Source organism: Erinaceus europaeus, chromosome 7, assembly GCF_950295315.1.
Source record: "Erinaceus europaeus chromosome 7, mEriEur2.1, whole genome shotgun sequence".
In the NCBI taxonomy this organism is placed as follows: domain Eukaryota; kingdom Metazoa; phylum Chordata; class Mammalia; order Eulipotyphla; family Erinaceidae; genus Erinaceus; species Erinaceus europaeus.
This window is the reverse complement of record NC_080168.1, coordinates 91,591,264-91,618,390: the sequence shown is the minus strand read 5'-3', so window position 1 is coordinate 91,618,390 and position 27,127 is coordinate 91,591,264. Positions and strand designations below refer to the sequence as shown.

The following is a 27,127-nucleotide window of genomic DNA, read 5'->3' as shown; positions in this document are numbered from 1 at the left end:
TCCCTGCCTCAGAAAGCACCCTACATTCCAGATACTATGGCCATTAGATAAAAATAAAGGGGGAGATGTTGGGAAATTGTGAGGAGCCTCATAAAGCATTAAGCCAGCTCCCCATGCATTCCTGATTCTATGGCCTATCTGCATTCTGCATAATCATTGTTTTGCCTGGGAGATCCCCACCCGTTCCATTTCTTTGATCTGTCTTCTTTCTGCCCTCTGGACCCTAGCAACAGTTGCTGAGGATCGGGGAGGGGGTGTGTACCATTTCCAGCCCCTCCCACCTTTCTCCACCCCCCTCCTAGCCATGTATGTTATTGTCAGTCCACTTCCCTTCTGTTTCTGTCTTGGCTATTCCATGTCCTGACCTGGAGGAGGGTGGGCATGCAGACAGAGAGGATGCTGCTAGCTATTGCTGTTTCGCAATGCGGCTTAATTATGTGTGCTCCTGCCTGACTCTAGGGCATTCACTGAATAAAGATTTAAATTGCCTTGCCACCTCAATCTTGGTTCCTGGGTCATCTCTCTCTCCTGGACGCTAGCCTGACAGCTCAGGGAAGTTTTCTTTTATTATTTCCTCTAGAATGTTTACTTCCCCTTCCTCTCTTTCTTCCTCTGGTAGGCCAATGATACAAATGTTACTTCTTTTGAAATCATCCCATATGTCTCTGTTGTTGTTTTCAGTGTCTCTCAATCTCTTTTTGAACTCTTTTCACCTCTTTCTTAGTTTTCTCTAGCTCATCCTCTGTCTGGCTAATTCTGTTTTCTGCTTCTGTTAGCCTGCTTTCCCTTCCCTCAGCTTCTTTCTTCAGTTCATTTAGTATTAGCTTGTTCTGCTAATTGACCTTTTAGTTCAGCTATTTCAGCTTTCAGTTCTCTAATTACCTTGAGGTAGCTAGTATTTTTCTCGAGGGTCTCATCTGTTGATTTCCTAATTCTGATAGCCCTTTCCTCCATAGTTGTCTTCATTTCTGTGATAATTAAGTTTACTATTGCTTGCATACTTTTCTTATCTATGGTTACTTCTGACTGATTTGGAGTTTCTTTTGGGATCCTGTCTTGATTCATTGTGGTTGCAGTTTTATTTGCTCTTGATCTAACCATTTTTTTAATTGATGTGTTTTTTTATTTTTCCTTTCTTTCATTCTTCAGCTGTTGTGTTTTGAGTACAAGCCATGCTATGCTAAACACCTTATGACAAATTCAGTCACCAACCTCAGAAATTACAACAATAGTAACTGAAGCAAGGATTGATGCGGTTTAACCAATACCAGTTATCCAAACAACACCTCAGGTCCAGCAGTGAAAGGAGAGGTTTTTTTTTTTAATTAGCTAGGAAGAGGAAAAAAGGGAAGAGTAGATGGAAGAGGTAGAATGAGACAAGTTCCTCTTGTAATGGACAGGACAGCCAGTCACCTAGCAATGGAAAAAACAATAAAAGTTAATTTTGGTCACCCTGAGGAAGAAGGGGGAGAGGGACACACATATGTATAATAGTAATAATAAAATAAAATAGAGTAAAAAACCATAACCATCAGTCTGCAGCTTGGTGGGCTCAGGATTAGCTCATGCAGCCTGAGCAAAGACCTCCAATTGTAAAAAAAAAAAAAAAAACCTCCAGGTAGTCTTTCCCAGGCAGGGGTGAGGCTCTGATCGGTCAGATATTTTGTTACTCAACTAGAGCTCCTTCCACTTAGAAAAAAAAAAAAGAGAAAAGGAAATCAAATAGGAAAAGAATTGGAATGACACCCCTGTTGAGCCAGGAATCTTGGTAAAGAAAAAAATCTCAGCAGGGAGCCTGCCTAGTAGCAGCTCTCCAGCCCCTGGGGTCTGGTTTTGGGGTCAGGGGAGGGGTGCACTTCAGGAAAAATCATAAGATTTCCTTTCTTTTTCCTCTCTTTTAGTCACCTCCTTGGTGTCACACTTAGGACCCCTTTTTTTCAGTCCTGCTGACAGTGTAATATCCCACCTATCTGGTTGCTGTTGTCAGAGTTCGGAGCTCATACCAGCAGCTGCCTCCAAGTTGTCATCTTGGCTCCTCAGCATTCCTTTTCATTCATTACTTTAAAAATATATGCCCCGGGGAGTCCGGCGGTGGCGCAGCAGGTTAAGCGCAGGTGGCACAAAGCACAAGGACCAGCGTAAAAATATATGCCCCGAGGGACAGTGGTAGTGTCTTCTGCATATATTATGAAATATGCAGTAAGATATTTATTTTTAATGAATATTTAATTAATGAAGTCTAGATAGAGTACAGTACCCTGATGATCCTGAGGCTTGTGCTTTAACATTTCCCCCAAAAAGCTCACAACAAAATAGAACGTTTCTGTACAAAGACCTCATCTCAGTAGATTCAAGAATTAAGACTCTCTGGTTTGAATCACCTTCTTATTAAAATTTTATGTATGTATGTATGTATGTATGTATGTATGTATGTATTTATTTATTTATTTATTTATTTTACCCAGAGCACTGCTCAGCTCTGATTGTGGTACAGAGATGGAACCTGGGACTTAGGAGCCACAGGCATTTGAGACTTTGCATAATCATTATGTTATCTTCCCCACCCAAAAATAAGTCTTATATGCCTATGTTGGTATGCTTCTAATTCTGCTTCTAAAACCCCCTTCTGTTTCATTTGGTTTAATCCCCCCTGCTTTACACTGTATTCTATTTACATAACCATTGTTAACTAAGCACCACCCTCCCTCCAGGGCATTGATGGTTCAGTGATAGAATTCTCATCTGCTCTGCCCCCTCTCCTTGTCACACACCCTGATTTTCACAAGTCACTTTTCTCTCCACCCTCTCTACATCACATCCTGTTTACACCCTACTTGGCAAGTATATTAGTTTAGTTTAGTTTAGCTTGGCTTAGATTGTGCTGCGTTCTACATGAATAAAGACATACTGCGTATAGCTCAGCCATGAGTCCCTGGTCATCTGTGAAGCTCAGCCCAACATGCCTACAGGTGTATTTACCTGCAAGCTCTATGGAGCTGGAGGAGGAGGAGGAAGAAAAGGGATGTATATAGAAGATAGAGGAACAAACCAGATACCTGTATATCATGTATCTTTCTCCCATTTTTAAAAAACATTTGTTCATTTTATTTGATGGGAAAGAGAGAAATTGAGAGCAACACACACAGAGTGGGACCGAAAGAGAGAGAGAGAGAGAGAGACCCCTGCAATACCACTTCACTGTTATAAGGTAGGGACTTGTTGGTGAACCCAGGTCCTTGTGCATGATAATAGGTGCACTCACCCTGGTGTTTCACACACCCAGCCCCCTTCTATTTCTTTAACTTCTCATTTGTCTATTTCCTACTGTCTATTGATCCCTAAATCCTTTCCCATGCCAGACACCCCCTTCCATAGTAGAGAAGGAAGCTATCGTCTGCAATCTTTTTTTTCTAAAATATTAATGAACACACTTCATTATACATTATTCTAAAATTTGCATATCTCCTTCTATTTTATTAACACCATTTCCCTGTGATGATGCACATTTCGAGGAACAGCATTTCAGCATTAGGATCCTAAGTGTGCTCCCTACTGGGCTGATTACTTTGAACTAATGTTGTGTTCCATTCACTGGATTATACACACTTCACCTATATTGATTGCATTATCAGTAGTAGTAATCACAGATATCATTACCAGCCAATTACACAAACGCATATCTAAACTAGGTAACTTATTCGCAAACATTATCTCTTACAAGCCTTAATTTTGTGATGATGCTGATCATCTTCTTGTCCAATTGAGTATAGCTACATATTTTGATCTTGTAGGCTAAATTCAACTATATTAAATTATGTAGTGCATAATTATTTGCATATGTTTGTAAGAATGCAACATGAGAGGAATTTAGTTATAATCTGTTTCTTACTCTACTTTGGGACTGCACTGGAGAAGGGTAACAGCTTAAAAAAAACACTCAGACATGTATCTAGATCAAACACCGGGAGATGTATATATCCTGTTTTCAGAACTGGGTGTGGAAACTGGTACTTGTACAAAGAGTTGTTGATATTCAATGCAAGAATTCCAAAGTCATCTGGAAGAGTGATTTCAGGGACAAAAAACATGAAAAGGCTACTGGGACATCTTTATGGGAGGACCTGGCAATGAAGAACAGTCAGATTCTGTAGGCTAGGCCTTTGTCATATGGTTGTAGCAAGGAAAATAGAATTAGATTTTATCCTAGAAAGTAGTAGAGAACATGGGTTTTGGTGAGAAGTTAGCAATTTTCCACTTAAGAACTTGAAGCAGAACTTGCTCCCTTTCTTTATTTTATGATAGGCTTTCCTTGCCATTATTTGAAATATTTATCAGACTTCTTCTCACTTTTGATTTATATTTTCTATGCTGCACTAGGAAGCAAATTCAGGGTTTTGTGCATTCACAATAATGCCGAGTAGCCTTATAGGCTCAATCTTCTATTCCTTTAAAAATGTATTTGAAAGAGAAGAGAGAGGGACAAACAGTTTGAGGAGAGAGACAGCAAAGCACTACTCTAATATCCATGGAGTTTCCCCTATGCCACTATGGCACTCCCAAATGGAAACCCAGGGCTTCCCCCACTGCGAGGTGTGTGCTCTACCATTTGAGCTATGTCTTGACCCCTTGTTTTTATCATACAATTTCAGTTGTCTTATGAAATCTACATTCAGGACAGGCTGCATAGCTAACCTTAGAGAGCACTTCGTTTTCCAGAAACAAAACTTCGCCTCGAGCCCAGCCACTGCCTCATTGAGGGAAGCTTTGGGGCAATAATATCATTCCTTCACTCTCTGTGTGTATCCCTGTTACTGCCTTTATCTATCTGCAAAAGCTGTGCCAAAAAGTCGAGCCAGAACAGGAAGGACCCAGTAATGAAACCAAAAACCATGACTGAAACCTTGTGCCTTTGTACATATTACATAGTTGCAGAATGAAGAATATGAAATTGTGAAGTATATTTTAACACAACTATAATAGGCCCATACTATTCTAGTAAGTTTTTTCAAAGGGCCCTGTTACATATAAATAATTAAGGGTAATGGGTTTTTGGAACTAAAAAGCATGTCTCCTATTCTACTCTCTTACTAGTAGGCATGTCACGTGTGTTCCCTGTATAATTTACTTCAAATTATACAGGGAACATTTGTTTTTCCAGTTTCTTCCTCAGTTCTATCCTCCTTCTCAAGTCCAAGTCTCTATCTATAACACTATTTGCCACTTCTTTAAATTTTGTAGTTATGTTGTCCACAGAAATGGAAGTCAATGATTAGTGTCCACCCATTTGACTTAGAAATGGAATAAAATAATAAATTGTAACTGCCATAAGGCTAATATATTTAAACCAGTAACAAGTAAATCCAGACAACTTTTCAAATATTTCAAACTTATTTTAAAATCCTAAGTTGGTTACTTAGTAATTTCCTTTTACTACAGTTTTTTCTTAAAATAATGATAGCGTCTAGATAAATCTTCAGTTTTAACATTATATCATCTATTACATATGGGTTATGTAATTTTAGGAGTTAAGTATATGTCCACCATGCTTAGTAATATTTAGAACTATAACTTAGGGAAACACCTGAAATCTTGAAAATTATTTTTTTCCTTTTTAGGGGATAAAATAATTATCTTTATAAAATTTAGACTGCTCTTTCAACTGGTGACAGAGTCTTAAAACTAAAATTTAACTGTGTCATGAGGATGCTACCTTAGCACAAAACACAAATGTCCTTGCTTGATTATTATTATCATGACCCAATTTCTTGCTGTTTCTGCAAAGTTATGTAAAATTGAAAGTCTATTAAAAAAGTGGCACAAATCTAGAAACATTTAGAAAATACATGTTGAAATGCTGTGGAAATTTGGAGTTAATCTCCTTACCATTTTTATATCAAGAATCAAATGTGGTAAATCTTATACCCTGAATGAACCAAAAGCATCAGTGATACACTTTTCTTTTAATTCAAAGACTCAGTCATTAGAAGTACAATATTCATAATTGATTTTTATCATGGAATATTATAAAATAGTTATAAGGTAATGTTCATCTGTGGAATAGTTTCTGCTTTTCAAGTTGAATTAAATTATCAAACTTACTTTGTCTTTATTTATTTATCAGATAGAGGCAGCCAGAAATCGAGGAGGGTAAGGGGAGATAGAGAGGGAGAGAGACAAAGAGATACTGCTGGTGAGGACCAAGGGCTTGAATTCTAGTCCTTTAGCATTGTAACATGTATGCTCAACCAGGTACGTCATCAAATTTACTTTGATTGAAGATAAGAAAAGGTTTTCCTCGATAAGCATAAATATTAAAGTTCATCAAATTTTAGGATGCCACAAAATAACCAGTAGGTGAAATGTAGATAAAGATATAGAGGGCTTTGGTAGCTTTCAGATTTATCTATCTCTGCTGTTAAAAGTATGTGCTCAGTTGATTTTGATCATGGTCAAAAACCAAGCAAAATGTACAGTGCCACTCTATCCGGCTAATCAAGTCTTACGCCATCTGTAAAAAAAAAAAAAAAAAAAAAAAAAAAAATCATGTTCAGCCAGGAAGCAATTACAGAAGCCAGACCTTCCACTTTCTACATCCCACAATGACCTTAGGTCCATACTCCCAGAGGGATAAAGAATAGGAAAGCTATAAAGGAAGGGGATAGGAAACGGAGTTCTGGTAGTGGGGATTGTCTTATCCTATGGTTTTGTCAGTGTTTCCTTTTTATAAATAAATTTAAAAAAATTCTTACCAAGGGACTGAGTGGTGACAAACCTAGTAGAACATACATATACAAGGACCCCTGCTCAAGATCCCTGCCTGCAGGGAGGAGGCTTCTCAAGTGCTGAACTAAACAATGCTTCAGATCTTTCTCTCTCTCCGTCTTTATCTACCCTTACCTCTCTTATCTCCCTCAGCCGCTATCAAATAAATAAATAAAATAGATAAAATGTGTACAATTATTTCAGGAATGGTACTTCTGTAACAGACACTTTTAAGTTTTTATAATATTACCCCCAATAAAGTGATAAAAGTGAAAATAAAGGTTTTTTTTAATAACAAAGAAGTTTTGAAGAAGGAGCCAGGTGCTTACTCACTCAGTAGAGCATACACTACACATTGCCATCTTCAAGGACCTGTATTCAAATCTCTGTTCCCCCATCAGTAGAGAAGAAACGTCACATGTATAGAGAAGTACTCAGAGGTGTACTGACCTCTCCCCCTTCCCTGACCCTCTTTCCTCCCTTCTCTATTGTTCCTCTCCCATCCTTCTCCTCCTCCTCATATCTCTCATCCCTTTCTCTCCCCACTCTCCTTCCCCACCCCCTACTTCTCTGCCCATCATAAACTTCTATCAAAACAATAGTAAAGATCAAGGAGTGCCTGGCTGGAGTGGTAGAGTCTTTATGCAAGCGCCAAGCCCCAGTAATAGCCCTGGTAGGGCTATTAAAATTATATATATTCTTGTACTCATGTCAATTCCTTTACTCCAGCTTCCTCTCTGTTGAGGTGTATTAGCATCCTAAGAAGGTTTATGGTTGAAAGGTAAGTAGTTACATTTTTGAAGCAATAAGTATGGCTTCCTTATCCTATGATGAATCTTGCTTTCTGTCGATTCTATGCACATGTAAAATCTTCATCTTCGCTTCTTCATGTGTCTTCTCTGCATATAATTAACATAATCTTTATTTATCTCTTTATTTCTTCTTTTTTTTTTTTTTGACCACGCAGAGCTGGCTATTTGCCTCAGAATATTCCCCTGGAGATTATCAGATACCTGTCTGAGGAGAAGGATTTTCTTCCTTGGCACGCTGCTAGCCGAGCTCTTTATCCTCTAGATAAATTACTGGACCGCATGGAGAAATACAATGTCTTCAATGTAAAAAGATATTTTTTTCTTCTTTATTTTCAGAAGATAAAGTATTTTCTTATAATGTGCTGTATTCAACTAATATTGAATTATTTCCTTCTTTTAATTTGTGGTATCATTTCTGCCCTGATTTTCAGTGCAGCACTGATGATAGTTACTCAAAGAAGAAATTTAATACAAGCTACTTTTTGTTCTGTCCTGAAAGTGTCAATTAAGCTTTAATGCTTCAGAATTTAAGAACAAATATACATGGCAAATCCTTAAAGTTCAAACTTACTTTCCAGGAGCTAAAGGGCTCTTGGTTCACAAAGAACTTAACCTGGGTAAAGGGATTCTAAAGACCTTAACAGAATATAGACAGTTTCAGTTAAGAATCCTAGTCACTATTTTTATCCAAAAGGGCATGGTGAATTCAATTCACTTCCTTAATTAACAGGGATAAGATCAACACTGAGACAAAAGCCCATTCATAATTGGGTCCAAGGGGATACAGGGGAGCAAACACACATAATCCAAATAGAAATGAAGATGTGACAAACATTCCAAAAATTATACCTGACCTTATTTCCTAAACTTGAAGCCTGGTAAAAAGAAAATTTTATTGTTGACACCACCTAGTCTATTTCAGCAGTCATTTTGAATAAAATTAGGGTTAAGTATTGCTGCTGAGCTCTTGTGGCCTAAATTTCTTATCACCAGAAGTGTTTTGTGTATGAGAATATTTGTATGTGCTTTCTGTCACCTCTTGAGTATTCTTGATATCCTTTAGTGGTTTGAAGAACCTGCTTGTGTCTTATGAAATAATTCCCTTTCTTTAACTTATTAGTTGTGCTAATTAGCCTGCAAATTGGAGTCACTTGACACTGAATTATAGACTGAATTGCTTAGTAGAGCTATCTAAATTGTCTGGTGGCCATATTTTCTTCCTCTCTCTCTCTTTCTTTCTTTCTTTTTTATTTTATTTTAATGAATGAGGGAACTACAGTGAGAAAGACCAGAGCACTGCTCAACCCTCATTTATGGTGGTGCAGGGGACTGAGCCTGGGACCTTGGAACCTCAGGCATTAAAGTCTTTTGTATAACCATAATGCTATCTCCCTAGCTCGCCCTTCCTTCCTTCCTTCCTTCCTTCCTTCCTTCCTTCCTTCCTTCCTTCCTTCCTTCCTTCCTTCCTTCCTTCTTTCCTTCCTGTTCTTTCTTTCTCTCTTTCTTTCTTTCTTTCTTTCTTATTCTAATTCTACATGAAAGCATCTCTTTAAAAATTTTTTTTAATGGGGGTTAATCCTGGCTTGCTCGAATGACTACTGTTAGTTTCTTGCAAGACTTTTCAATAGACATGCAAGGACATGTGCCATTGTACTTATACTATAATTTCTTATCTACTCTAGAAATATTCACTCTATGCTCTTTTCTCCTTAACATATAGATACTGAAATATTAAACTTCTGTATAAGTAAAATACATTTTAGGGTTAGGCAGTAGCACACCTGATTAAGTACACATGTTACAGTGCACAGTGACCAGGGTTCAAGCCCCTGGTGTCCACTTGCAGGGGGACAGCTTCTCCCTCTTTATCTACCTCCCCTCCAATTTCTCTCTGTTTCTATTTAGTAAGAAAGAGAGGAAGAAAGAAATAAAAAGAGAGAAGGAAGGAGGGGGAAAGGATTAAGAAAAAAGAAGTCTAAGTAAAATACATTTTTAATATATTTATATTTTGGTATATCATATCACATATCTCATTTTCAGTAAAAGTTGAAGAATTGCTTTTACTGTAATTTCAGTGATTTTATTCCTTTGACAAATTCAAGGACCACGTTAAACTGAGGAGAGCCCATCTTACCTGGATACTGATATTTGGAATTATCACTAGCTGAATGGATTGTTGACTTTGAAATACCCTATCATTATACTGAAGAATGTTCTGTGTATATCAGGTTCAAACAGTAATAAGCTTGGCCTACATAACAATTCTGCATTAATCTTGCTGTATTGATATAAGAAGATATTAGTGCTCATTTTTATGTTTTATATATATATATACTTAAATGAGTGTCATTATCGATGACCCTCAGTTTTCTTATTTGCCACAAAAATTTAGTAGTACAAATTGTTCAGTCACTCATTTGGCTGAAATAGTGGATCTCTATCACCACTATTGTAATTTATCCTAAGTTTCTATATTGAAGTACTAAGTCAAATGAAATTATGCCAGAGAATTACCTTGCCATTGATCTCACTGATATTTTAAAGCAGGTGCATTTAGGAAATATTATAATGTTGTCATAGAATCCTAAATCAGTATGGAGAGGTTGGAAACTGACATTATCTTTACTTTCCTCTAACCCTCTTTTAGGAATACATTTTAAAGCAAGTTGCAGCCACATACATCAAGCTTGGATGGCCAAGAAGCAATTTTAATGGATCTCTTATTCAGGCATCCTACCAACATGAGTACTATTTTACTTTCTTATGTGCTTCTCCTTCCACACCCTCCCCCACAACTGTACTAAAGCTTTTCACTAGTACCTTGTTACTTCCGCTGCATGAGATAAGCTTTCTTTCATTCTGCATCTTTATTTTCCTTTCCTGGAAAGACTACTTCCTAAGCAGTACCATTTCACTGCCTAGTAGGAAGAACAAAGGGATTTCCTTACCATGTGTTGAGATCTGCCTCTTTTAGTAAAGGGGAGATCTGAACTCGTGCCTCTCATACTATTACTGTTGCCACATACATAGCAATAATGTTTCCAGAGGAGACTCAATATGTTAACTCTTATTCTGCCTTCTCAGCCAAACAGAATTTCCAGATATAAACACTAATTTTGTGCTAATTAATTTCTCATCTACTGTTTCTGTAATGATTTGCTTGCTCTTCTCCCCCCCCCCCCCCCAGAGAGTAGCACAACTTTTTAACTGTCTTTCTTTTGACGAAACCTAGAGAACTGCGTCGAGAAGTTATAATGCTGGCATGCAGTTTTGGCAACAAGCACTGTCACCAACAGGCATCCACACTTATTTCAGATTGGATTTCAAGCAACAGGAACAGGTAAGTGAAGCCAAAGCTTGTCTATCTGATATGACTTCATACTGTTTCCACATTCTCAGTGGACACAATCTGTTTATCAACTGAGAAAAACAAGAAAAAAAGTAAAACAAAGCCAACCAGTGATGTACCGGGCTCCATTTTAAATTCATAGCTTACAAGGCAGCAGCATGAGAGCTACAGTACATTTATTTATCTTTGGAATATTTTGATCATGCTTTAAACTCATTTTTAATCTAGGTCTTTATTTTTCATACCTAAATTGTCAGCTTACTTTGAATTTCAACAGTTGTGCTATCCCATAAGAACAAAATAGAGAGGTCAGACATTAAAGTTCCATATTAAAGGTTGTGGTATTTATTTATAAAAACAACTGGCAGTGTATGGTATAAATAAAGTTGCTAGCTAAAATACTAATGGTAAAAAATAAAAATCAAGGCAAAAAGTTTATAAAAAAGACCTTTACTATTTCAGTCACCCTTGACTGAGACCTTAATGTCTAACCTTAGCATTTCATTATACTGTACTTTAATATATAAATGTGTGGTCAAGTGATTTAATAAAATTATTTTTGATAAAAAATACTGTGATAAATGCCACAATGCTAGTGAAAGGAATATTAAACATGAACATTTTCAGCTTAATGTGCTTACTACAGTGCTTTCAGCTGATTCTGAGTGTCTGCATAGTCTCAAGTACCTTTATGTTATATTTCTATTGATACTTAGAGTTGTTTATAACTACTCTTCTCTACATATTGGTCACTGCATTAGTGAAAATCCAACTGGAACTGGGAGAAACGTGTATGTGTTCTTGGGGGGTGGCACTTTGTGCGGATGATTCTATTTTACCTGCCACACTAGGCTTGTCCATAATATGACTGGTTGAGGTGATCTCAAAAGCAATAGGAAAGGGATTTGTTCTAGATGAACATAAATAGCTACCGAGAGTTTCTACCTATGGAAAAAAGCAGTATTTGTCTTGTGGAGAATTCTTAGGTTTAAATTTGGTGCCTGTTTCCAGATCAGAGGGTAACAATCCTGTTTTAAAACTCTCCCAGGGTACTCTTTTTTATTATATGTCTTAGTAATTGTCACAACAGCTCACCTTCTCTAGCATTTTTTCCTATATGCATCTTAAGTTTTTTTTTTTTCCTGGTCTTATACTGAACTAAAAGTGAAAATATTTTATAACCATCATCTCTCAAGTTAGCCATCATGTACTTGTTCATAGTAATTAAATATGTCATCAGTATTCTCTAGAACTGAGGCACCCTCAGTTCTTTAACTCTTACTAATGATTATCCTTTATGTTAGAAATTCTAGGAACTATTAAATGCTACCAATTTTTTTCCTATTTGTAATCATCTCTTAGTTCTCTTACGTAACTGTGGGAAAGAAAAACATAAAAATTCACTCAACAAATACAAGTTTTTATTAGCATATCTAATTATGTGCATAAATATGTACACATATGAGAAAAAGGTGAATAAATTATTTAAATATTGTCATTTATACTTCCTATCTTTTGCTTTTTGTTTGGCATTTTGTTTATGTTTGTATTTTGCTACATACATATTTTTCAAGAGTTGATAGTTTTCTTAGTGCTTTACTCATGTTAATATGTCTACTTAACATTTAATTAATACTGAATTTGTAGCATTCTATTACCATAACAGGGAGAGAGAGAGAAAGAGAGAGAGAGAGAGAGGTTTAATCCTAATGCCATTTCCTACAGTTGAAAAATAACTGGAAAAATAATTGGAAAAAGGATATTTTTAAGTCAAAGCTGTATGAGCAAATCTTAATACAAGTTGACAACCAGATAGCCAAGAGAAGAGGTGGAACGCCAACTGAATAGATGTTAGAGCTGTATAGACAAGTTGGACTTTAAAGCAAAAAGGAAAGGGAGACAGTGTGTGACTACCCACGAGGGAGGGATTATTGCCTGGGAGAACCACACTCTTCCTCATGAAAGGCAAATAGGGCTCCGAGATGGCGTGCAAGCAGAGCTACAAGTGCATGAGTGCCTAACATAGGTGGGTGGTGACTCCAGATAGAAGGCACATGGATTGACGTTCGGTGTAATAAGTGTAGCAGTTTTTGACGTGTGAATCTGAATAATCCATCACTTCCATAATTCCCTTACAAATCAAAATTCATATATACGGTGTCAGCTCATTTTCATTTTTCCAACTGCCATTTATTCCTGACAAAAATAATTACATTTGAACCTAACACCTCAAAGTTCTTTTGTGAGTCCCTTCAGCACTTTTTATCTTGTCCAGCTTTGCTTCCTTTTGCAACTGGGAAAGTCAACATACTGCAAATGAAACTGACTCTGTGTTTACTAAGATTTGCTCAGGCAGCCATGAACTATGCCCCAAGTATTCATAAGTGATAACCTAGCAGTGGAGGCATATGAAACCCACTGAGCTATGTGGAGGTCAGAAGTTTCATCATATTTTCAGTTTCTACTTTTTAATGAAAACTTAATGAGACAAAATGCAGATCTGTAGTTGGTGCAGAGTCCGTGAAAGGAGGGCCAGGCTTCATTTTAGCTCTGTCTAAAGAGACAGACCAGTCATCTTGGTTTCTTTGTTTGCTTTTCCTTTTTCTTTTTTTTTCTTTCTTTTTAATCTGGAACAATTTAAAAATCCTCTGAAAAATACAAGAGAGGGTGCAGTCATATTGTTATGAAAAACACAAAAGAGGGTGCAGTCATATTGTTATGAAATATTTTGATAAAATTATACATGGCTGTTAATAAGCCTAAAGGGGAAAGGAGCCACGGAAGTAGCAGAGATTGCTGATCTTGTGAAGCCCTTGATACAAACGGGGAGATGGATTGAATCAGTGGCATTGGGATCAGGAAAATGATATGGATGTGAAAGTTGGTGCAGGGGAATGGGACCAAAAAAAAAAGTGCGATGAAAATCTAGAATTGGCAAAGGCCCCAGAGAAAAATTCATGAATTATAGTGGATGATAAATGGAATGAGTCAACACTCGGATCCCTGTTAAAATATTCAAATGCTATAGTGCGTTGAATTGTAATGGTGATGTCATGCATAAAAATGGACTGGGCTACATTCAGGTCTTGTTAGGCTACAATTGGAAGATGAAGTTCAGCAGAATGACATAGCTCAGTAAAAAGACACATTTCCAAGCTGCTGGCAGAGAACAGTATGAATGATATCAAACATCTGGAAAACATGAGCTACAAAAGTGGATGTGACACCTGAAAAGTTTCACTCTCAGACACTACTAGGATTCCATTCTGAATTCCCTAGGCAGACAACTTCACCAGTGTTCCCTGGAACCTCATCTCTCCAGAACCTTACCCCCACTGGGGAAAGACAGAAACAGGCTAGGGGTATGGATCAACCTGATAATGCCCATGTCCAGTAGAGAAGCCATAACAGAAGTCAGAACTCCCACATTCTGCACCCCAAAAAGAATTTTGGTCCATACTCCCAGAGGGGTAAAGAATTGGAAAATTTTGGGGGTCGGGTGGTAGCACAGTGGGTTAAGCTAACATGGCACATAGTGCAAGGATTGACTCCAGATCTCGGTTTGAGCCCCTGGTTCCACATCTGCAGGGGTTCACTTCACAAGTGGTGAAGCAGATCTGCAGGTGTCTATTTTTCTCTCCCCCTCTCTGTTTCCCCTTCCTCTCTCCATTTCTCTTTGTCTTATCCAACAACATCATCAATGGCAACAGTAACAATAATGACAACAAGGGCATCAACAACAAAAAAGGGGGGGGGGGAATGGCCTCCAGCAGCAGTGGATTCATGGTGCAGGCACTGAGCCCCAGCAATAACCCTGGAGGCAAAAAAAAAAAAAAAGAATTGGGAAATTTCCAATGGAGGGGATGGGACACAGAGCTCTGGTGGTAGAAACTGGAATTATACCCCTATTGTCTTACAATCTATTAAATCACTAATAAATTTTTAATAGGCATAGAAAAGTAGATAACTATATTAAAGGTATGAGATACATATCAAAGGGACAGGAGTTGGTTTCTTTCAGTGATTATTACAACTAAATAAGAAATAATTGGTCCATAAGTAAAATGCAGAGAGTATACTTATTGTGGATGAATTATTATTTGAAAATCTCTAAACATAATTAGGACTGTATAGAGGTAACAACAATATGACAATATGAAGTTTCCTTTGAGTAGAATCTTAAGGGAGAAGTAAATGTTTTCACAATAACTCAGCATTTTAGTCTTTGATAATATATAATTTTTACAAAGGTGCAATTTGATGCTTTAAGCCAATTGAGTAAATATTTAGCATCTATAAATCATTCAATCATGATATTGTTTCCAAACATAGAAATTAGTAGCTAATTAGTTTTGTTTATTTGTTTGTTTGTTTGTTTTCCTCCAGGGTTATCACTGGGCCTCTGTGCCAGCACTACAAATTCATGGCTCCTGGGGTGAATTTTTTTTTTTTTTGATAGGACAGAGAGGAATTGAGAGAAGAGGGGAAGATAGAGAGGGAGAGAGAAAGATAGACACCTGCACACCTGCTTCACCACTTGTGAAGCAACGCCCCTGCAAGTTGGCAAGTCGGGGGCTCAAACCGGGATTCTTGCACTGGTCCTTGTACTTCATACTATGTGCACTTAACCCAGTGTGCCAACTCCCAGCCCCCTTGTTTGTGTGTTTTTAAGAAAAGTTTCTGGATACAACAGAGTATCTTGTATATTGTCGAATTAAATATATATATTGAGTGGAGGCAAAGTGGTGGTACACCCAGCTGAGTATACATGTTACCATGTGCAAGGGCCCAGGTTCAAGCCCTCTGTTCCCATCCTTTGGGAGAAGCTTCACAAGTAGTGAAACAATGTTGCAGATATCTTTTTCTCTCTCCCTATCTTCTGCTCCCATCTCAGTGTCTCTCTGTCTCTACCCTGTATGTCTCTATATATGGAATTTAAATGAGATAGAAGTTTATCTCAAGATTGGAAAATTTAAGGTAACTCTATAATATAAACTATAAGTAGGGGAGAATGTCTGAAACTCGGCAGTACATATACTATATAAACTTTACTAGTCATGCAGTTGATTATTATGCTATAGATCCAACTTTCAGAGCAATTATAATAATGAAAAATATATTACATTTAGTAGATTTATTATATTTCAGGCACTGGCTAAGTGCTCTTGGAACATAATCTGATCATTAAAAATATATTTTGTCTAGAAGACAGAGCCAAAATTCACACATAACATAGAATTTACCAAGACTGTGATAATTGGTAAAGGTTCTGGGCTTTCACTCCAGCCTTCTTGCTTTATTTTAAACCTATTACCTATGATAAAATGGTGGTTTCTAAATTATCATGTTAGTAATATATGTGTGTTCAAAAGAATGTAAAAAAAAAAAGCAAGCATAAAAGATACCCAGAAATTCTCAAGAACTTTCTGCAGTGAGCTTCATCAGTTTCATACAGGTTATACTCCCTGACAAAAATTTATAATCCTAAAACCTGATCATTTGTAACATACAGGTTATACTCCCTGACAAAAATTCATAATGCTAAAACCTGATCATTTGTAACAGTTGTTGATTGATAGGGCTGGGCTGGGAGGTGGCTCACTCAGTAAAGCACACACATTATTGTGAGCAGGGACCTGAGTTCAGGCCGCTAGCCTTAAGCTTCAGGGGGACATTGCAGGAGCCACCTCACAGTTCCTCTCTTTTAGTTCTCTTAATATGTCCATGTGCTCATGTATTCAGTATGTAAGCATATATCTGACAGATAAGACATGCCAGGTACTGTAGGTTTCAGTTTTCTTCAACTTACTAGTGCTCACTGTGCCTGGCATTGAGACTGTGTGATTTGAGGGCTGGGAAGAAAGTTCAGCCAGCCCATTAGAGCACCAGTTTGCAGACCTGAGACCCCAGGAGCAGTAGGTTCAATCTCTGTCACCACCTTATGTCAGAACTCTGGTGCTCTGGTTTCTCTCACTTTGACATCTCTCATGATAAATAAAGAAGATGTGGTTTGTGTTTTTACACATACTAAAAATTATTGTTGGGAAGGTGTTGGTAGAGAGAGAGAGTGTCAAATAACCAAAAGTTGTTACAAATAAAGATATAAAAAGATATCTGTAGTGTTCTGAGAGATTATCATACGGGAAATTATTCAGATCAGGGAAAATATCCAGTCCTAAGAGCTGCTGATGAAAATGAAAAAGGGACATTTTTGAGCATGAGTGAGGAAAGAAGAGTGGCAGGGGTTAATGTCTGTTTGGATATAAAGTATTAGTGAGAGGAAAGCATTAACGACAATTCACCTGGCTAATCCAATAGGGCTTACACTTTTTAAAATATCATTTTTATTTATTTATGTATTTATTTATAAAAAGAAAACATTGACAAAACCATAGGATAAGAGAGGTACAACTCCATACAATTCCCAGCAACAGAACTCCATATCCCATCCCCTCCCCTGATAGCTTTCCTATTCTTTATCCCTCTGGGAGTATGGACCCAAGGTCATTATGGGATGCAGAAGGTGGAAGGTTTGGCTTCTGTGATCGCTTCCCTGCTGAACATGAGTGTTGACAGGTCGATCCATACTCCCAGCCTGTCTCTCTCTTTTCCCTAGTAGGGTAGGGCTCTGGGGGAACAGAGCTTCAGGACATATTGGTGGGGTTGTCTGTTCAAGAAGTCTGGTCTGCATCCTGTTAGTATCTGGAACCTGATGGCTGAAAAGAGAGTTAACATACAAAGCCAAACAAATTGTTGATCAGTCATGAACCTAAAGGCTGGAATAGTGTAGATGAAGAGTTGGAGGGGGTCTCCATTTTGTAGATAGCTAGTAGACATATTTTAGTTATATTCCAAAGGGCCTGTGGCTATACTGGTTGTTTTTTTTTTTTTTTTTCCCCGAGCCTGAAATCTGATATACAGGTGGATCCAAGTTGTTGTCTGGGGAGATGATGTTATGGCTGGAAAAGGAAGAGAAAGCTGGATCAGGGAAGAGAGTAGCTCCCTAAAATGGGAAAGGTGTATAAATATTGTTGACTGTAAACCCCATTTATTTGACTTTGTCTGGGGCCCATATTCAGCTTAGGAGCCTATGTGACATCTGTATTCCTGTAGATCTGAGCTCACATTCTGTGGTCAGGAGTAGGAACATTCCAAGCAAATATCATTTTACAGTCGTTATCTAAAACTCATCACTATACAGTTAAATTTCTGCAATGGCTCTCAACGTCTAGCATATGATAGTCTCTTTTTGTTTTTCAGTAATATTCTTTGAATATCTCTAAATGTACCCAGAGAATTGAAACACCAGAGCTATTTATACCCACCATCAGCCATTTAAAATATAATATTCTTACTTAATTGCCACAAATTTATTATTTTTTCTTTTTCCTTAAATTGTATTGCAATGTAATGGTTTTACTTGAAATTCTTTTTGGACCACTGTATCATTCTTCTCTGCAATTAAAAAAATAAAATAGGGGGGGCGGGTGGTAGTGCTACAGGTTAAGCGCACATGGCATGAAGCAGGAGGACCAGCTTAGGGATCTTGGGGGGGGTCGCCTCACAAGCAGTGAAGCAGGTCTGCAGGTGTCTATCTTTTTCTCCCCTTCCCTGTCTTCCCCTCCTCTCTCAATTTCTCTCTGTCCTATCCATCAACAAAATGGCAATAACATAACAAGGGCAACAAAATGAGAAAAATGGCCTGAAGGAGCAGTGGATTCGTAGTGCAGTCACCAAGCGTAGTGATAACCCTGGAAGTAAATAAATAAACAAATAATTAAATAAAAGCCCATACATACACACAGCACATAGACAAAGGCTCATATAGGTTTTCCATGGAGTCATAATACCTTGTGTTAGATATTTTTCTGTATTGATATTGTCTATATTGGTTGTTCACACATAATAAATCATCAAAAATACATTGTAACCTTTATAATTTTCAAACGTGAAAATTAAATTTGATAAATATAAAGAGTGAAGCTTACCTTTTTCCAATTAACTAACATATAAGCATATCAATATTATTACTAGACTGAAAAAGTTTTGTTATGATTCTGCACATTATTTCTTTGGTTGCTGGGACTTCATCACTCTGAACTAACTTTTTTCAGACAGAGTCAGAGCATAGAGCTAGAGAGAGATAGAAAGATACCACATCAGTAAAGCTTCCTCCAGTGTGGTTGGGACCAAGCCTGAGCCTGAGTCATAAGCATAGCAAAGCAGACATGCTACATATTTTTCTGTTAACATATTAAGAAACCTTTTTAAGTGAAGCTACTTAGGAATATAAAGTGTTTTGTTGTGACAATGTGAAAGAATTCTTCAAAACCCTTCTGAGTTTTGTGCCAAAAGTCACAAAGCAATCTGTCACTAAATTTTTTTTTTAATTATCACCTGGCAATTTAATTAGACCCTTCTTCATATATATGAAAGCAAGGAATTAAAGGAATTTAAAAGTCATTTTTCTAGATATCAACACCAGTATTTAGAAGTTTGACATTATTTAGCACAGTGGTACAATGCACTCTCAGAAGATGTAAGATGAATCAGTAAGAAATACTTTCCTTCTAAAAGTCAACAAAAGCGGAAGGGGGTTTAAAAATCATCACTATGAAAGTTTAGGATGTAGAATTTGATTGTAGCACAAGGACTAGCTTAAGGATCCCGGTTCGAACCCCCGGCACCCCACCTGTAGGAGAGTCACTTCACAAGCCGTGAAGCAGGTCTGCAGGTGTCTATCTGTCTCTCCCCCTCTCTGTCTTCCCTTCCTCACTCCATTTCTCTCTGTCCTATCTAACAATGATGATATCAATAACAACAATAACTACAACAACAATAAAAAACAAGGGCAACAAAAAGGAAATATAAACAAATTAAAAATTAAAAAATAATAATTTGATTGTCATGTCACTACTTTATATCCTTAGGTATATCTTTAAAAGTCTACCATGGGGCCAGGTGGTAGCACAGCAGGTTAAGTGCACATGGTGAAAAACTCAAGGACCGGTGTAAGGATCCCGGTTATAGCCCCCCCCCCACTGGCTCCACACCTGCAGGGGGGTCACTTCACAAGCAGTGGAGCAGGTATTCAGGTGTCCATCTTTCTCTCCTCCTTTCTGTCTTACCCTACTCTCTGTCCTATCCAGCATCAGCAGTGGCAACAATAAAAATAATAACAAGGGCAACAAAAATGGCAAAAATGGTCTCCAGGAGCAGTGAATTTGTAGTGCATGCACCAACCTCCAGCAATAAACCTGGAGGCAAAAAAGAAAAAAAAATCTCCCCTTACTTCTAGACATAAGAATAACTCATTTTGAAGATAACTGTGCAAGATATATGTATTAATGGAGAGAATGAGGAATAGATGAAATTATCCAGGGAAAGTCTATAAGGCTAAAAATTGCAAAGTGACAGTGAATTGTAGCCCTTGGAACATAACATTTACAGTGTACTCTAAAAGTTGTTTTATTCTCTCTACTAATTTTGCTATATTTTTTCATTTATAATGAATTCATTCTACTGCAAATCTAAAGAACTGTGTCTCTTGGTTTGCAGATATTCATATATCTATAAAGATGTGTAAATGTTGCATAAAGTCCACATTTTTATGGTGAATGTATTCTTATAGATGATATATATATATATATATATATATATATATATATATATATTTCTTAATGGTTCTTGAATGCATTTCCCATTATAAATGTAGCTACTTTCTGTTTTGCATTATAAAATAGACATTCTTTATGTTGTTTGTTGTTTTCACTGGAACATCATTACTCTGAGCTGACTTTTTCAGATATAAAGAGAGATAGAGACAGAAGGACAGAGGGACAGTGGAAAAGAAACCACAAACCAATGCTTCCTTCATTGTACTGGGAGTCTGGCTCAAACCTGGGTTGTACACATGACCAAGCAGCACACTACCCTGGTGAACTATTTTGCTGACCCAGTGGCTTACATCTTAATTTCAGAAGTTCTCATGATATCCTCACATGCATTTAAATATTTATGTATTTCTTTTACTTTTTACCAGAACACTGCTCAACTCTGATTTAAGATGATGCTGTGGATTAAACCTGAGACTTTGGAGCTTCAGCCATGAAAGTCGTTTTGCATAACCAGTATGCTATCTTAAATGTCTTAAATATTTGATTCAAAGTATTATTATACTGTTATCTCTCACTAGTTGACAAGTCATGCATCTCTCTCCTTTCTACCAATACCTATCACAGAAACAGTTTTCATCAGGATTACCCTAGATGTTCATCATAACAGACCTATGTAGGTGAGGGGAAATAGAATGCATCATCTGTTTTAATGTTTATAATGCTATCAGCTACTTTCTCCCAATACAAAATGTGAGGTCACATATTTTTTTACTTTTATGATAGCTTTGGAGAGGGAGGAGAGACTTTAAGACTAACAGCCTTCTCCACCAGGTTCCACATACTACCATGATGCCAACCAGACTCCCCTGGGCTGATGACTCCACCAATGTGTCCTGGAGCCCCACGTGCCCAGAGCCCTGCCCCACTAGGGAAAGAGAATAGCCTAGGAGAATGGCTCAACCTGCCAATGCCCATGTTCAATGGAGAAGCAATTACAGAAGCCAGACTTTCCACATTTTGCATCCCATTATGACCCTGAGTCCATGCTCCCAGAGGGATAAAGAATAGGAAAGCTTTCAAGGAAGGGGATGGGGTATGGAGTTCTGGTAGTGGGAATTATGTGAAATTATACCGCTCTTATCCTATGGTCTTGTCAATATTTCTATTCTATAATAAAACATTTTAAAAAATAGAATTACTGCCTTCTTCCTATCACCATACTGCCCTAGGAATGAACCTTGCAGTAATTATAACTCATCCATAGCTCATTTAATAGTTCATAGCACTGATCATTTTGTTATGCATTACTGCCTTCACCCCACTCCAGCTTAGAGGCTTACAAATTGCTCATGAGAAACTTTAAAGCCAAGGTAGTATAAGAACCTCTGGAATAGTTCATAATTACCATAAAAATTATTATCATCTTATAATTTTATCACTCTTTATTTCTTTAAAGTTATGGAAGAAAATTTTTTTTAATATTTTATTTTAATCCGAGAGAAATAGAGTGAGAGAGAGAGAAGAGGTGGGAGCAAGGGAGACACACACCAGAGTACTTCATCTCTGGCTTATGGTGGTGCTAGGAATTGAACCTGGGACCTCTGAGCCACAAGCATGAGAGTCTTTTGCATAAACACTATGCTATCTCCCCAGGCCCCAAATAAAATCTTTAACAGTCTGTGTCCTCATTATGACAGTTGCAGTATGAAAATGGCAAGTTCACTGATTCACAGTTGGCTAATGAGATATCTGGCAAATAGTTAACTTGAGTTTTAATTTTCAGTTTTACTTCTAAAAGTAAAGCTCATTGACATGTTTTTCTATAGTGCTAAATTTCTATAGTGCTAAATGCAGTGCTTATTCCATGTATCCATTATAACACGTGTTGCATGCTTTACATTGGGTAGTTCTCCCCCGCTAAGAGAATTGCATCAGTCCTGTTAATTTCGTGGGCCCGCTTGGCCCCGCCCCTAGGGACCCCACCAGAGTTCCAGAGTTCGAGAGTTGGAGAGAGAGTTCGGGGAGTGCCAGAGTTGGAGAGTTCCTGAGTTCCAGAGTAAGAGAGGGTACCTGAGTTCCAGAGTAAGAGAGAGTGCTTGTGCCACCGCAAAGAGACAGCAGAGTTCTGTTTGGTGATTAGTTGGTCTTAGTTTATGAATCGTTGTTCCTGAATAAAGAAATATAGCTTCCCTGCCCAGCCGTTGTCTCCGCGTCTCTGTTACCCGCCGTGAAGCAAGCCAGCCCGGCCAGAGCCTCCGAATTTTAACAACAAACATGAGTCTCCAAAGAATCTTGATATCATGCTAAGAGGCCCTGTAAATCCAGTGCTGAGCAAAAGGGCATGGTTTTTGCCTTCCTGAAGCTTACAGCCCATTGAGTAAACTGAGACTAATCAGATGTCACACAAGTACTGTAAAAATTTGGCTGTTTTGAGAACCCAGAGGGGAGATTTACAAGAAATGGACCATTTGACCTGTCAGTGAGGTTGATATTTCTACAGAATGACAACTGACCTGAGGGCTACAGCAAACAGAAATTCTCACCAAGGTGACAGGAAATGGTAAGCAGCAGGAGCAGTGTGTAAAATGGCCTTCCTAAGACATGATCTTCTTAACATCACTTCTTTTTTTTTAAATTTTTTATTTATAAAAAGGAAACATTGACAAAACCATAGAATAAGACGGGTAAAGCTTCGCACCAGACCTCCATATACCAACCCCTCCCCTAATAGCTTTCCTACTCTTTAATCCTCTGGGAGTATGGACCCAAGATCATTGTGGTATACAGAGGTGGAAGGTCTGGCTTCTGTAATTGCTTCCCTGCTGAATATGGGCATTGACAGGTCGATCCATACTCCCAGCCTGTCTCTCTCTTTCCCTAGTGGGGAATGGCTCTGGGGAAGCGGAGCTCCAAGGCATATTGGTGAGGTTGTCTGTACAGGGAAGTCTGGTCGCATCCTGCTAGCATTTGGAACCTGGTGGCTGAAAAGAAAGTTAATATACAAAGCCAAACAAACTATTGGACAATTATGGACCTAAACTGGAATAGTGCAGATCAAGTGTTGGGGGGTCCTCCATTTTGTAGATAGCTAGTAGGCATATTTTAGTTATATTTCAAAGGCCCTGTAGCTATACTAGTGTTTTTTTGTTTTGTTTTGGTTTGGTTTTTGCCTGAGCCTGAAATCTGATATGCAGGTGAATCCTAATTATTGTCTGGGGAGATGATGTCATCACTGGGAAAAGGACCAGAAAGCTGGATCAGGGTAAAGAGTAGCTCCCTAATATGGGAAAGGGGTATAAATATTACTGTAAACCCCATAAATTTGATGTGATCTGGGGCCCATAATTAGCTTAGGAGCCTGTGTGACCTCTGCATCCCTCCAGATCTGAGCTCACATTCTCTGGTCATGAGTAGGAACATTCCATGCTGCCCCAATATTGACCCATCTTCCTCGGGTGTAACATAGTGTATGTTGTCCATCCTCCCTTTGGAGGATGGAACATTCTCTACCATTGTTGATCCAAGTTGAGGGCAAGGTCCTATGGGGACCCAGAAAGGGGTCTATTTTGTTGTTCCTGATAGAGATGACCAGAAACAATGGAGAGAGGGATTGATTTGAGGTCTATATCCATCAAATCTGTTTGGGAGACTCAGGACTCCCCGATTAGGGCCCCAGCTGGTGGAATGGCCTGATGGTGACTAAAGAGTCATCGTTAAAGTATGCCAGTCTCTTGCCCTTATTCAGCTGTTGCAGTCCTTGTTTTGCTAAGGTTAGCTTTGGAGAGATTGTGAGAACTGTAATAGGAAGTGGGTGAGGAGGGTATCTAAGTTTAAGTGGACTCTATTTCATTATGAACTTGATACTTACTTACTAAAGACTATTGTGTATTTCTGCTTTCAGGTATATATTTTGCCCTAATTTATAGATACATGTGAAGATAGGCTCTTAAGGGACCTGGCCTATATCTAGGTTTTGGGACTTTGTTAGGAAGTGAACCTTCTGGAATGGAATTAGAGACTACCATGAAAGGAAAGGTCTCACCTGAGTGATGAGGGTGAAGGGTTGGCAGTCCATGCCTGATGTCTCTGTAGACAGTCTGAGGTGAAGCATGCTGAGATGGTACTTGTTGCATTGATTAGGTTGGAATCAGCGGATGCAATATCATTTGGCCTGACTTGAGAGAAGCATGCAGGGAAGTGAGCCCCAGCCCAAAGGTTCCAGGATTGGGAGAAACATAAGCTCTATAGAGGAAGTGGGAGATTCCTGTTGTCTTAGGGTTTAAGAAGACAATAGATAGTTATTGCAATAATGAGACTGTTTGGCAATTGGGTTAACTTTGAAGAATCCCTTTGTTAGGATTTGCTGTATCATACACACCCTCACCATATTTCATGTCCTTTGACATTGTTTGCATGTAGCTATTCCCGCCTTTGCTTTTGTTCTCCCTGGACTAAGCTTTTAAGAGAGTCACATGTCAAAGACTCAGCCTATGTATTAAAAAGACTCAGTCTGTGCTTAAAAAATTTTGAGATATTCAATCAATAACATCATTTCTTAATAATAAAATCTTGGTACTTTCAAGAAGTTTAGCTGATTGGGCAGAATCAGTAACTGACCTTAGAAAAATCTCTGCAAGTTCTGTAGACCTTACATATTTTTTTCTTCAGTTAATCAGTCTGTATTGTTTTCATTTGCAGAGAAGAGCAAAAATTCCCATTAATTGATTATGTGCCCTCATCAAAGCTTTAGTGAAGCTCTCTTCTAAGATTAGAGTGTGTTAGCTAGCAGAAGCGTTTCCCGAAAAACTGTGTGGAAGAACATCTTAGGGAATATAGTAAGTGTGTTGGTTATATGAAATGCTTGCATTGTGAATTTCTGGAAATCTTTTTTTCTCATAACCATTAATCACTACTTGATTTACCATTTGTATAAGTCAAGATCATAGATTAAGTAGTGACTGCATTTTTCTCTCTTTTTTCTAAATCTGAAACCACACTGAAAGTACTACTTTTCCTCACCTTTTGGAGAATTTTACACAAGCTACACAGTTCAGTCCATCATGGAACAGATAGTTGACAAAATGAATTACTTGAGGGATGAACTAATCTGGACATACTTAAAATGTCCTCATTGTTATAGCAGGGACTTTGCCTCAAGAGCTAATATATCTCCAATAAGTGCCCTTTCTATTCATTTTCCTATATAGTCACATTTAGGTTGTAATCTAAATGCATTAATGCTTTTACATTCTATTTTGGAATGCAAAAATAATCATACACTTGTTTTCCTTTTCCAAACACTTTTAACTTTTTCCTGACATCACTTTACTTTTTCTTTCTTCCTTTCTCTCTTTCTTTCTTCCTGTTCTTTTTTTTTTTTTGTCTTCAGGGTTATGGCTGCGGCTTGGTGCCTGCACTACTACAAATCCACTGCTCCTGGAGCCACTTCTCCCATTTTTATTGCTTTTGCAGTTGTTATTTTTATTATTGCTGTCGTTGTTGGATAGGACAGAGAGAAATTGAGAGAGGTGGGGAAGACAGAGAGGGCGAGAGAAAGACAAACACCTACAGACCTGCTTTACTCCCTGTGAGATGACCCCTCTGCTGGTGGGAGCTGGGGGCTCGAACCATGAACCATGATCCTTAAGCTAGTCCTTGTGCTTCACACCATGTGTGCTTAACCCGCTGCACCACTGCCTAGGGCCCAACAGTTTGCTTTAAAAAAAATTATACTACTAGCCATGCATAGAGAAAACTAGTCTATAGTATTTTTCAAGGTATGTTAATTTTTACAGAACTGTGCCTTTGAAGGAGACTTGATTTAATTTAACTTTTTTTTTTCATTTGCTATATAATTGGTTTTCCCTATTTCTGTCAATAGTAATTTTCTTGTCATGCTAGTATTGTTTGCCTAATATCACACCAATTTCAGGCAGAACACTGCTGAACTTTTGTGTCATTTATCAAAAGATATCTTTATTGATTAGTTATAGAAAAGCTTTATTTTAACTGTGTGACTGTTTATCAAAGTACAGTGCTAAGTGAATATAGATTTACATTGGCAACTCAAGGAGTAATACTTATTAAACATACAATAGTAATCATTGTTATTTACTAAGCTAGAGCTAAAGTAACAACAAAAATATTCGCAGCTTCCACAGAAAGTAGATTACATTGATTGATTCATTGATTGAGGTTTATCAGATTTATTGCAACTACCTCCATCCATTAAACAGGGCGATAAAAATTCGTCCACATTTACCCTAAATAATGTAAGCACTGTTGTTAGCACTGATGAGATTCTTTCAGAAACATCAGAATAGTCCCCCTTTTTTTTATTTAAGAAAGGAGACATTAACAAAACCATAGAATAAGAGGGGTACAGTTCCGCACAATTCCCATAACCCGATCTCCATATCTCATCCCCTCCCCTGATAGCTTTCCCATTCTCTATCTCTCTGGGAGTATGGATCCAGGATCGTTGTGGGTTGCAGAGGGTGGAAGGTCTGGCTTCTGTAATTGCTTCCCCGCTGAACATGGGCGTTGACTGGTCGATCCATACTCCCAGTCTGCCTCTCTCTTTCCCT

The 27,127-nt window shown here is 38.0% G+C and overlaps 1 protein-coding gene across 1 annotated transcript in view; it reads left to right on the top strand.

Annotated features, from left to right (window-relative positions):
* Window positions 1-27,127, top strand: part of TRHDE (thyrotropin releasing hormone degrading enzyme) — a 161,563-nt gene that overhangs the window by 93,320 nt on the left and 41,116 nt on the right. Inside the window, exons 7-9 of the mRNA XM_060194935.1 lie at window positions 7,730-7,877; window positions 10,222-10,319; window positions 10,807-10,914. Of these exons, the coding sequence (XP_060050918.1) occupies window positions 7,730-7,877; window positions 10,222-10,319; window positions 10,807-10,914 (354 nt within the window). The remainder of the gene's footprint in view (window positions 1-7,729; window positions 7,878-10,221; window positions 10,320-10,806; window positions 10,915-27,127) is intronic.